At 37.8% G+C, this 14,180-nt stretch overlaps 1 protein-coding gene across 2 annotated transcripts in view; it reads right to left on the reverse strand.

Moving 5' to 3' along the window:
• Positions 1-283: 283 nt before the first annotated feature.
• Positions 284-14,180, reverse strand: part of LOC136032108 (transmembrane protein 199-like) — a 39,490-nt gene continuing 25,593 nt past the window's right edge. For both annotated transcript variants that reach the window (XM_065712268.1, XM_065712269.1), the window contains exons 5-6: positions 4,655-4,859; positions 284-597 (exon numbers count right to left, since the gene is read on the reverse strand). In XM_065712268.1, coding sequence (XP_065568340.1) covers positions 344-597; positions 4,655-4,859 — 459 coding nt within the window. In that variant the 3' untranslated portion in view covers positions 284-343. The remainder of the gene's footprint in view (positions 598-4,654; positions 4,860-14,180) is intronic.

Raw genomic sequence — 14,180 nt, forward strand, 5'->3', positions numbered from 1 at the left:
AGATTAGGCTTCGTTTTGAAAAAACTCCCACTGAAACTGAAGTTCGGTCTGCTCGTTTCTCTTTTAATGACAGGTCATGCCTTCTGCCTTTTGCTTTGCCCGAGTCTCAAATTGATCTCTTTAAAATTATTTATTTAATGTTCAACTCTCGTATTCTCAGCATTCCACAATTACAATAATTTTGATCACTGACTTAGATACTAACATTTTAAAAGGAAACCCAAGGTATGCCCAAGTCAAAAGTCAAGTTATGACACTAGAACTTAAAAAAAAACTCCAGGAATAAACGCGAGCATTTAATAAGACAAACTAGGAAAATAACAAAAAATGAACAATCCACACACTATTCATCTTTGGAACAAATTTTCTTATTTTTAACACCGTCTATAAAATTATCAGAAACACCAATAATTTTGATAAGAAAATATATTTCTGCAATGGCAACTATGAGTGCACAGAAGACGCCAATGAGTGAACGAGAACCAAAATCGAATGGACCTGCTGCCCAATCAACACCCCAGAAACCAAACACAAAGGCTGAACCGGTCGATAACACAAACTGGAACACTTGAATCAACTGTCTATTCACCTCACGCACTGAAAAATAAATAAGTAATAACGAGTTTTCCATCATGAATTTTACATAGGCAAGGTAATTGCGCATTATGTCGTCATGAAGTTGTTTGTCGACTGAGGTCATGTTTGTCGACTGACGAAATTACAGACCGGGACAATGGGACACAAATGACGACCGGGACACAAAGAATATAAATGACGACCGGGACACTCAAAGAGAAATTACAGACTGGGACACCGGGACACAAATGACAAGCGGGATACAGGGAATATAAATGACGACCGGGACAGAGGGACACAACTACAACGGGGACGCCGGGGGGCACAGGGGGATAAAACAAGAAAAAACCTAAAAAGAAAAAAATAAAAAAGGTAAAAAACTAAAAAGAAAAAATAGCTAAAAAAACTAAAAAAGCGGCAAAACTAAAAAAAGGAAAAACAAAAAAAAGAAAAACTAAAAAAGAATCTATATCTAAATATATAAAAATAAGTTGTATGTATGCATGTTTGTTTCTTTGTGAGTTTGTATATGACGTCATTATAAGTATATACGGCTTTGTATATGACGTCATTATAAGATGACACTACAGACCGGGAAACCGGGACACAAATGACGACCGGGACACAGGGAATATAAATGACGACCGGGACACTCAAAGATAAATTACAGACAGGGACACCAGGACACAAATGACGACCAGGCCACCGGGACACAGGGAATATAAATGACGACCGGGAAGCTCAAAGAGAAATTACAGACTGGGACACCGGCACACAAATGACGACCGGGACACAGGGATATAAATGACGACCGGTACACAGGGACACAACTACAACGGGGACACCGGGGGGCACAGGGGGATATATAAATGACGACGGGGACACACGGTATGTTTGATTAGTAATCACCATCAACAAAGCTCAAGGGCAATCATTAGAATAATAAGGTATAGACCTGAATACGGATTGTTTTTCCCATGGACAATTATATGTTGCATGTTCAAGAGTCGGTAAACCTGACAATCTATTTATATGCACAGACAATGGGACAGCGAAGAATGTTGTATATTCGCAGGTTTTATGTAGATAAAAAATATATACATCTATCTATATTCACAGGTGGGACACAGGGACACAACTACAATGGCGCGTAATTAATATGGCGCATAACGACTTACGCACGGGGGGGGGGGGGGGGCTAGGAGGGGGGCGTATATGACGTCATTATAAGATGACACTACAGACCGGGACACAAATGACGACCGGGACACAGGGAATATAAATGACGACCAGGACACTCAAAGAGACATTGTAGACCGGGACACCGGGACACAAATGACGACCGGGACACAGGGAATATAAATGACGACCGGGACACTCAAAGAGAAATTACAGACTGGGACACCGGGACACAACTACAACGGGGACGCCGGGGGGCACAGGGGGATATATAAATGACGACGGGGACACAGAGAATGTTCGATTAGCAATCACCATCAACAAAGCTCAAGGGCAATCATTAGAATAATGAGGTATAGATCTGAATACGGATTGTTTTTCCCATGGACAATTATATGTTGCATGTTCAAGAGTCGGTAAACCTGACAATCTATTTATATGCACAGACAATGGAACAGCGAAGAATGTTGTATATTCGCAAGTTTTAAGTAGTTAAAAACATATATATATCTATCTATATTCACAGGTGGGATACAGGGACACAACTACAATGGCACGTAACTAATATGGCGCGAAAAAAGATAAAACAAGAAAAAACCTAAAAAGAAAAAAAGAAAAAAGGTAAAAAACTAAAAAGAAAAAATGGCTAAAAAAAACTAAAAAAGCTGCAAAACCAAAAAAAAGGAAAAACAAAAAAAGAAAAACTAAAAAAGAAACTATATCTATATATATATAATTAAGTTGTATGTATGCATGTTTGTTTGTTTGTGGGTTTGTACATGACGTCATTATAAGTATATAAGGCTTTGTATATGACGTCATTATAATATGACACTACAGACCGGGAAACCGGGACACAAATGACGACCGGGACACAGGGAATATAAATGACGACCGGGACACTCAAAGATAAATTACAGACAGGGACACCGGGACACAAATGACGACCAGGCCACCGGGACATAGGGAATATAAATGACGACCAAAAAGCTCAAAGAGAAATTACAGACTGGGACACCGGCAAACAAATGACGACCGGGACACAGGGATATAAATGACGACCGGTACACAGGGACACAACTACAACGGGGACGCCGGGGGGCACAGGGGGATATATAAATGACGACGGGGACACACGGCATGTTTGATTAGTAATCACCATCAACAAAGCTCAAGGGCAATCATTAGAATAATAAGGTATAGATCTGAATACGGATTGTTTTTCCCATGGACAATTATATGTTGCATGTTCAAGAGTCGGTAAACCTGACAATCTATTTATATGCACAGACAATGGGAAAGCGAAGAATGTTGTATATTCGCAAGTTTTACGTAGTTAAAAAAATATATATATATCTATCTATATTCACAGGTGAGACACAGGGACACAACTACAATGGCGCGTAATTAATATAGCGCGTAACGACTTACGCACGGGGGGGGGGGCTTGGAGGGGGGCGAATCCCCCCACCAACTAGGTGTTGGGGTGCATGAAGTTGTTTGTCGACTGAGGTCATGTTTGTCGACTGACGAAATTACAGACCGGGACAATGGGACACAAATGACGACCGGGACACCGGGACACAGGGAATATAAATGCCGACCGGGACACTCAAAGAGAAATTACAGACTAGGACACCGGGACACAAATGACGACCGGGACACAGGGAATATAAATGACCACCGGGACACAGGGACACAACTACGACGGGGACGCCGGGGGGCACAGGGGGATATATAAATGACAACGGGGACACAAAACCTAAAAAGAAAAAACTTAAAAAAGAAAAAAATAAGAGCTAAAAAACTAAAAAGAAAAAAAAGCTAAAAAAACTAAAAAACTGCAAAACTAAAAAAAGAAAAACTAAAGAAGAAGCTATATCTATATATATATATATATATATATATATATATACAAATAAGTTGTATGTATGCATGTTTGTTTGCTTGTGGGTTTGGATATGACGTTATTATAAGTATACTAGCTGTTGGGGTGGCGCTTTGCGCCACCCCAACACCTAGTTGGTGGGGCGCGTCGCGCCCCCCAAGCCCCCCCTGCGCGCGTAACTCGTTACGCGCCAAATTAGTTACGCGCCATTGTAGTTGTGTCCCTGTGTCCCACCTGTGAATAGATATATATATATATATATATATATATATATATATATATATATATATATATATATATATATATATATATATATATATATATATATATATATATATATATATATATATATATATATATATGTTGCATATAAATAGATTGTCAGGTTTACTGACTCTTGAACATGCAACATTTAATTGTCCATGGGAAAAACAATCCGTATTCAGATCTATACCTCATTATTCTAATGATGTGTCACTGTGTCCCGGTCGTCATTTATATTCCCGGTGTCCCGGTCGTCATTTGTGTCCCGGTGTCCCGTTCTGTAATTTCTATTCGAACAATCCCTGTGTCCCGGTCCTGTGTGTGTGTGTGTGTGTGTACATCTTATCTCTTCAAACGAGCAACGATTGTATTTATACATAAATATTTTTTCTCGAAAACAGATTCATATTTTTGCGGAAAAATTGGCATCCTGAGATTTTCTGGCCTACAAAAAAAAAGAATCTATATTGGTCACGAGTTTGAGAAAATTCGTCATAATTTTTCGCAAGAAAAATTCGCCAAAGCCCATTCTCTGTCTGTTTTAGAACCAGGTTTCTGCCATTAATATTGCTCAACATATGCTCTTCCCTAAAGATTAAGGTGGTAAAGTTTAATCTTTTTTCAGTGACGGGGTTTCAAATCAGGAAGAAAAATGAAAAAGAAAGGAACTGCAGATATCTAGAAGGTCAGTTGACCCTGTTAATTCTCCACCTAGACAAGCACCACAAAAAAGAACGAAAAAATTACATTCTGCAGCAAGATTATCCGGCTTCCTTTCTTTGGGAGGTGCAATTCTATTAACCATGGCATCATATTCTTTTTGTTCTTGTTCTTTTCTTAAACGGAGACACCTCGCCTCAAGTTGAGGATTCCTAGGTGGCGGGGCTGGCAATGTTGGAAGCAATATATCGCAACATCTTAGCATTTTGTGCAGAGGATAGTCAGCAGGAACCTGCAAGACAATTGAAACGGTATTCAAAACTGTTTTCAGGTCTGTAGCCCAGATAGTGGATTCTTATGCAAGATAAGTTCTTTTTGCAAATGAATTTCGGGAAAATCAGTAAATTCCAATGTAAACTATGAAAAAAAAAATTTTTTGGATAAACTTAGTAACTAAACTATGAAAACAGCAATCCTAAAAAAAAATCCAATAATTCTATGGCAAAATTTAGGGATTTTCCCAGATTTTCCTTTAATATTGATGAGTAAACTTCAATTGATTTTGGTTATTTTACTAAATTTGTAGCATATGGGTTCTCGCTAAGATTTTACTACTACTACTAACAATTCACAGCAGCGCCAAATGGCCTGATGCCAAAACAGCTACACCAGCTCTTCCTCCATCCTAATCTTTTCAAAGCAAACCTCTTTACATCCGCCCAAAAAATTTCCATTTTACTTAAATCCTTCCTTAAGACCTCCTCCCACTGCATTCCGATGGGACCTACTTTATGTTTGGCCGAAAAGAACGATTTTTGACAATCCATGATTGTTCATCCAAAGAACGTGTCCTAGCCATCACAACCTTTTTGTCATTATAGCCCTAAAAAGCGGGATAGAACCACATTTCATGTAGCTTGCTGTTTGAAATACAATCAGTCAGACAGGTACCCAAAAGAATCCGTAGACAATTTTCCGGAAACATCTAGCAATACCTTGCTTGACCACTGTCATCATTGTGCCTTTGAATATTCAAATCTTGGTTCGCAGACTTATTTTCCAATTCTTTCAAACTTTTTCCCCAAATGTGAAAAAAAAACAACCTGGGTATCGACTATTCAACTTTTAACATCTTCACTGCATGCACCATCTTTACTACTAACAATAACGGGTAATTGAGGCTATCCACTTGATTGATCTTCTTGTTACCCAGCGTAACCTCTTCAACATAACTTTTCTCCAGTCTTATGTATTTAGTCTTCATAATATCAAAGCCTATTCTTGCACCCTGGACTCTCAAAACCTCCAAAATATCAATCCTTTTGCAAATATTTGCTACCAGGACCCTCAGATCCTCAGCATAATCCAGGTTTACAAGAGTTTTACTTTCATTCAAAGTTATAATTTTCATATTATTTAAATCATTGAAATTTTTATGGCCTGAGGAAAAGCAAAGGGTTCCAAACCAGTGCAGGAAAGGGACTAATACACGTTCTCAAGTCAACACGAAGCGCTTAAGCCGGCTTAGAGCCAGACAGCAAGAAGTCCCTGGAACCTCCAGTAGTTTTGTGTAGCTGAGCCCATCTTTTCACATCTTTCTATGGTTTTCCTCACTTGGCTATACTCTTCTATTAATAAGAGTGGAAATGCCGCAAAGCTAATCTCAAGCCTATTACCTCCGACTCATTGTATATTTCTGGTTGCAAATATTGTACTACTATATAGAGATAGCCCATAAAAGATAACTTAGCCAGGAAAAGGCTCTTCAGCCCACATAAATTCACCAAAAGAGACCAAATACAGAAGAATTATCCATTCATCGTAATCCACTGTAAATGCGGTTTCGTTTACCAGGCTATGATTTCCTCGACGGGCACTACTGCTCAAGGTCACCCTGCATTGTCGTTTGCAGTCCCGGTTCTGGTTAGGCAAACCCATCAAAAGCCCACCAATCTTTAGGCTCCGACATGACATTAGTTTTTTATAGTGACTTTTACTAAAAAACTACAATTTTTTTTACAGTGCCAGCTATCTTCCAGTAGAGCTGCTCGCCTTTTGTTTCTCCCGCTTGACTCGGGGTTTTTCCTAAAACTAATTTGTTTGCTTTTAATTTTTTTCTGATAAATAGTCTCTCCACTTTAAAATGAACTATCCTTTAAAGGGCCCTGCACAAAAGAGAGCCAAGCCAAGGAAAGGAGTTTCAAGTCTAAACACCTCCAAAATGAGGTGACTAAAATTGAGTTGCTAACTTATGGTAAAAATTTTTTGGCAAAGGAATTTTCAATGATACATTGTCAATGCTTTCAAGCCAACGCATACCTGTGATGACACAAACATTTCAATTTCTGATGCCTTATGCCATCATCAGATGGCATTGTTAGGAGAATTTTTACTACTAAGCATAAAGATTTAAGCACTAGCTTTCCAATACGCTCTTTGAGAATTTTGTATGATATTTCAGTGTTCCACTAGCAATGAAGGAATAAAAATAATAGAAGGAAAGGAGCATCAGCATTTGAAGCTCTTTTTCATATTTCAAAAAAATTGTTTTCGAGATTAACTTTACTGTTAAAACGAAAATAAGTAAATAACAGATCACATTCTAAAATCAAATCTGAAAAGTCTTTTTTCATTGGGCAATTTTATTCAAGACGTGTTTTTTTAGTTTTTACTTACTAAGGGCGCCCGCAAAGGAATGGAAAAGAAAGAGGTTGGTAATCCTCCAGCTAAGAGTATTCAATTATAGGTATTATAACGGTACCCTTTTTTGCTTCCTTTTATGCGTGCCTTAATTTATGGGGAAAAAATCCCGTGAGTGATATGTATGAGCATATCTGCAGAGCATACATACGTCATTTTTACCTCAGTAGTGGTTGTATCGTTTTTAGTGTCTATGATGCAGGCAAAATTACACAAGAAACATAACTAGTTATAAAATACCATGTCTTTTTGCAAAGGGCGTTTTTAGCAGTTTCATATTGCCTTGAGGACAAATGACCATGAGCTTGGTAATTAATTCTATTTTCAAAATTATTCTTGTTAATTGCAAAAGTTTTTTTAAATACATAAATTTCCTTTAAAATGTTCTCTATTAAACAGCTCATTTAAACAGCTCTCTACGATATTCCAGTGCCGTGCTAGCTGAGAAGAGAGAGAGAAAAAAAAAAGATGCCGTATACACACAATATCATAGTTCAAGCAAATTTTCTTGTTTTTCAAGCCATTAGATTTTACTCGTTATTCAAGCCAAGAGACGGTACGTTTTCTATGAGGGGGTTCGGACAAGGCGGTTCTAATAGTGTACTTCTCGTTTTGATCTGACAATATTTTGTTTCCCACCTTTTATGCTTCCCAGGCTTTCAACTGGAGAAATGGGATCAAGGCCAGCTATTTTGGGTGCTATATGGCGCTTTACGATGGTGTTATCCATATAAATTTACAAAAAGCACGTAGACATGATTAAGAGCTCTGAAATGCCCGTTAAAAATTTCTCTACGATGTTGCAGTAGCCTGCGAGTCCCACTATTTAGCCAGCGATTTATAATCGCACGCTTCAAAGCCCTTTAACTCCAGATAGGGTCAGAAGCTTTAAATGATCATTAGATATCTGTCTACGTTGTTATGATTTATAAAAAAACGCGGAATTCATTGGACCATTCAAACCTGCCTCGTTTTTGAGTTTTGGGAGGGGGAAGGGGTCAAGAGTCAAGACATTTGATGTAGGGTTTCCATCTATGGAGATTCTATTGGTACCCAATTTATGCTTCCCAGCTTCTCCAGAAATGAGACGAAAATTGCCATTTTTGGTGCAACATAGCACTTTATGATTGCGTTTGAAAAGCAAATTTACAAGAATTCCGCAGATATAATTAAGGACTTTTAAAATGGCCTTTTAACATCTCTCTACGGTGTTGTAGTAGCCTGATAATTCTGCTATTCTCTGGAACGTTTACGAATCCTACTAAGAGGTTGGGAGGGGAGTATACAAGAGACGTTAGTAAATCGCCAGTTAAGAATTGTGACCACGATAATTATAAAGATATCCTTTCTATGCTTCTCAGCCTTTTTACTCTTGAAATCACAATAAAAAAACCAGTTTCGGTGTCATATCGCACTCACAATAAAGCATTATCAGGAAAGATTTATAAAAGCAAATATACAGGATTAAGAGCTGTTGACTGGCCGCTAAAATTTTTTAAACGATCTTGCAGTAACCTGCTTGCAACTTAATAGACTAACTAACTTACTAGAAACAAAGGAGACACGTCAATCTTACCCATGCACATAGAGGATTCTCCAGAAAGGATTTCGACCAGCATGATTCCATGCTGCAATTTTCTCATCGATAAGTCGGCATGTTCGAGATGTCTCAAAGTTTTTTTTTTTTCAAATTCCCATAAATTCGTTTTCGCAAGAAAATTTCGCTATAAAGCTTAAACGAAATAATAGTTACCATTCCTGAACCAGATTAGAATGTCTATTTTTTCTCACAAGACAGTTTTTTTCAACGCTCATTTTTAAACTTTCAGTAACTATGGGTCGTGGTTCACTCTTTAAAATGCTGCAGCTATCGTTACAATAATAATTTGTTTTCTCACGTCTTAACATCGCCTGTTCACCCTCATTTATTCTTAACATTAACTTCTGAACATATTGTAGCAAAGTTAGCTGTTATGATTTTTATCTAGGAATCCCAAATCAACAGCATAATCTGAACCTAGGGTAGTTTTACTTTTCCATTCTATCAAATATTGAATGGAAACGATACTTTTACGGTGTTCTTCACGACACAAACCATCAAAATAATGTATATCCGCTGCAAACAGGGATAGGATGAGCTACGAACTACAGTCCATAATACCAAAAATTAAAAACATACTTTAATAAAACTGGTTAGTGAGAAAAAATTGCCATTTGGCTGTGGCTCAGGAATGGTAACTACTATCTCGAGTAATATCAATTGTGAAATGTTATCTTGAAAACAAGTTTATGGGAACTTCCGAAAATAGCCCGAAAATCTTAAAAAAAGACGTCTTATGGAAACAAAAGTACACTGGAGGAATCACCGTGGTCAAAACCCCTATAAAGGATACTTAGAGTTCCCTGACTAGACAAACAAGAAAAATCCCTTTTTGCATGGGTAGCACAGCACTGATGTGTTCTCTTTTTTTTCTCTTCATCACTCCTAGCAGAGCCCTAAAGCATCATAGAGAACTTGAATTATGAAAGAAAATTGCTATATGCACGTGCTTTTTAGGCAACAAAACAAAATGCTTAGAAAATAATTAAATTCTTGACAAAAAAAAACCTCATCTTCATATGCCAATGATATAATACACGTATGTTTTGGCAAGAGATGATATAACACATATATACTTAAGAAAATTACTTTTCTGGGTTATGACATAGTATTTGTGGGATTCCGCTGCCCGACTCTCTTTGATTTGTTCTTTATATTCAATATATTTACCTTATCTTTTCTAGTTTTTCCAAGCTTATCTGGAACTAATGCATCGGATTTTATATGAAGATCAAAAATGAATGAATTAACCGAAATAACAAGACCATAATCATCATCAATCATCATCAACAATAAGAACAGCAACGCAAAGAAACAAAATTACCATGATAATCAAGTTTAGTAGAAAGACTTAATGAAGAAGACTGAATGTGTAATATACAATGATATTAATTCCCGCAAGCATAATAAATTTACAATTTACTAATGATGTAAGATATAAGAGAAAGCGTCTAAAATATGTTTTGTTTTGACTAAAGATCACACAATATTTTATTCCAACGCTACAGTGTTACCGATAGTAAAGAGCGACAAGGCTTCAATATTTTATGATTTTTTCCCCAGAGGAACTTCATATGAAAGGTGTTGCAGTACAAACTTCGGAAGGAACTCATTAGAATGGAAATCGGCAGTTCTAGTGCCCTTTTTAGAGTCAAAAGTGATCAAAGGGCAACTATACCCCCCTCTTTTTACCAAATGCACCTGATCAAACTTTTGAGATAGCCATTTCGTTCAAAATAGTCAATGGGCAGTATAGCTAAGCCTCCAGGGTCAAACACCACAGCATATCGGGGTATAAGGTTTTATGGAAGGGATGGTGGTATAAACTTTGGAGGGGGCTCATTCGATTGGAAATCGAAAGTTCTTGCGCTCTTTTTAAGAGTCAAAAGTGATCGAAGGGCGATCCTTTTTCCTTTGAGCTCCCCTACCCACGTCCTTTCTCTCCCCAAATGCATTCGATCAAAATTTTTAGATAGTCATTTGTTCAATATAGCTCAGAGGTCAAAATACTTTGCCTTCAAGGTTGTCAACCCCCCCCCCACAGCTTCTGGGGCAAGGGCTGTAAGATATGAAAGTTGATTATTGTTAAAATGTAAAAATTTTATGAAAGAGGTGGTCGTACAAACTTGGAGAGGGCTCATTTGATTGGATGAAGAAATTTCTTCCGCTCTTTTTAAGAGTCAAAAGTGATCGAAGGGCAACTACCTCCCCTAAACCACGCCATTTTCCCCCCAAATGCAACCGATCAAAATTTTTAAGAGAGCTATTTTGTTCAAAATAGTCCACAGACCGAAATAATAAGCCTCCAAGGTTGACAAAACTTCCACAGCCCCTGAGGCAAGGGCTATGAGTTATGCAAGTTGATCATTGTTAAGATGCAAAGTTTTTACGGAAGGGGTGGTCGCATAAAACCTGGAGGAGGGTTATTCGATTGGAAATCAGAAGTTCGAGTTCCGTTTCTGAGAATTGAAAATAATCGGAGAGCAACTATCCCCCCACACCCTTTTTCTCATGAATGCATACGATCAAATTTTTGAGATAGCCATTTTGTGCAAAATAGTCAAAAGGTCGCATAACTACGCCTCCGGGATTGACACCCCCACAGCCCTGATGCAGGGGGTTTAAGTTGTGAAAGTTGCCCATTATTAAAATATAAGGTCTTTTATCGAGAAAAGCCCCGGGCAAGGATATGGAGCCCCAGGGCAAGAATAGTAAATTACGCAATTTTTTAAAGTGTTTACATGCAGGGGAAGTTTCGTTTCTGGTGCATCCGTTTATGAAAAGTTTTGCAGTTTATAAGGTGTGCTAAAAGTGTTTGGAGGGCTGTCAGCGCCCTTTTATGCCCTCTTTAGCTGCCCTCTCATAATCATGCCTCTGGGAATGACAAGACCCTCCACAGCTTTCGAGAAGGATGCCGAATACAATCAAAGCTGGTTGTCAATAAGGAGTATCAGCAATATCTAAGGAACGGCCCCCTCCCCTCGACACTGATCAATTTTTTTAAAGTGATTTTGTTCGAAATAGGCAGAAGATCTAGTAACTATGCCTCCGGGGATGCAATGCCCCCAAAGCCTCATTGGCAAGGATTGTAAATTATAAATTTACCTTTATTTAATTGCTGGATTTGTCGTTCGAAAAAGGGGGAATGTTTGATTCTGATGATGTTCGTAAAGGTTATGTGCGAAATTCCGAGGAATACTGAGGGGCATGTTTAACTAAATAAAAAGATGCTTCAGTTTTTAGTTTTTAATATTTGCAATATCTCGATAACGGTTGAAGGTAATTAGTTTAAAATGTCAGGGCATGTTGGGGAGGAAGGATATTGAAAAATAATGGGAGGGCAGCCAGCCCCCCTGCCTAGCTCTTTTTAGCTGCAAAGGCTCCAAAGACATTTGACCGAAATTTCGGAATTGCTTTTGTTCATATATAAGGGGACAATTTTATCCTGAGTCTCCAAAAAGGCTAAGGGTATTATGGGAAAACCTCTTAAAATAGTGAGGGGGATGTCTCACAGAATCAAAACCCACTATAGGCAAGAGGGCTGTCAAAAATTTACAATGAATGTCAAAATCATGTTGAGAGGGAAGTTGAAAAAGGAATGGAGAGCAACTAGCCCCCTCTTTTTTTCCTTTTAGATGCTCCCCTTTACAAAGATAGAAATATTAAGAAAACATTTTATTCAAAATAGTCACAAGGTTTAATAGCTTTGCCACCCCGAGATGCCATGCTCCCACAGGCCCGGGGGCAAGAATTGTAGATTATCCAATTTGTATGTTTTTAGCATATAGGAGGAGGGGGAGTCATTGGGATGGGGGGAATATTTGATCCTGGGTGCGTCCAAAAAGACTAAGGGTATTGAGGTGAAATTTTGGGAGATTTTGAGGAGTATTTTGAGAAATCAAAAGACATTATCTACAACCAAGTTATCAAAAAGTCATATCTACAATTTTTTAGGAAAGGGTAGGGGCAATATCTTAGGAACTTGAAATTATGAAGGTCACAACTAATACTACTGCAGCTGCAAATGGGACTGGTTCCAAATGCAAGAGTGGCTACTTCTGATTGCGACAACCTACGACTGTGATTAAGGCTGCTTGCAACTGGTACTACATTTACTTGTGACTACTTTCAGACAAGGTCTGGGAAAATTGAACAAAATCAAAACACACTATGTCCATGCTGATTGTCAAAAGGGCGCATCAGCAATATCTCAGTTACGACTGAGGACATTAAGTTGAAACTTTTAAGTCATGTTGAATAGTGCTTGAGCCTTAAGGGAATGAATAGAAGGATTTTAAACTAAATCAAATGATACTATGTGCATCCATGTTAAAAATAGAGTGTATCTGCAAAATCCTAAGAGCGGCTAAGGGTCAGAATATTCAATCAAAAGCTACTACGTACATCTCGTACTAGGTTTTCAGAAGGGCATATCTGAAATATCCAAGGGACAGCTAATAACATTTAGTTGAAAATTTTACAGAATGTTGAGGTGTTCTTGAAATAAATCAAATGCTATGAATTAAAACTGTTAAATTAGACTTAAATATTTTAACTCTTAAGCCATAGACATGAAAAACTGGGCAAATATTCATTATATTCACCAAAACTGGCAATAAAAAACGAACAGAAATTAATTTAAAATACTTACCGTAAAAAGAAGTTTTTCAAAAGAAAAGTTAAGAGCCATATTAAACTTAACAAGAGCTAAGAGCTCATATGACACTTGTGACGAGGCAAGAAGAGCTAAGAGCCATAAACTCATATGGTATGAACACTAACAAAATTCTAAGAACCAATAGATTGATTTAAAAGGAAAATCAGAGGCTTAATACCGGTCAGGATTTAAAATAAGAACTCTGAGTCACGATGTCCTTCTAAATATCAAAATTCATTAAGATCCGATCACCCACTCGTAAGTTATAAATACCTCCTTTTTTCTAATTTTTCCTCTCCCTTTAGCCCCCCAGATGGTCGAATCTAGGAAAACGACTTTATCAAGTCAATTTGCGCAGCTCCCTGACACGCCTACCAATTTTCATCGTCCTAGCCACTTCAAAACGTCCTCTTAGCTTAGGTAAATGCTCGTCCAATAAGATGGAGGATTTTGTTATATAGTAAAGGTTCGTGTCAACGACTATACCAAGGGATTTTAGTAGATTCTGCGTGTTTTTATCACTGTGGACGACCTTTAAATAAAGAAAAGAGCATGATACAAACTATACAGCCTAGAAGGCAAATAAATTTTTATCAACAAAGAAAATCTTCCATGCAATTCCGGAAATCTGTTCCTAATGGGACGAAAAAAGTTGG

Source organism: Artemia franciscana, chromosome 10 (assembly GCF_032884065.1).
Source record: "Artemia franciscana chromosome 10, ASM3288406v1, whole genome shotgun sequence".
Taxonomy (NCBI): domain Eukaryota; kingdom Metazoa; phylum Arthropoda; class Branchiopoda; order Anostraca; family Artemiidae; genus Artemia; species Artemia franciscana.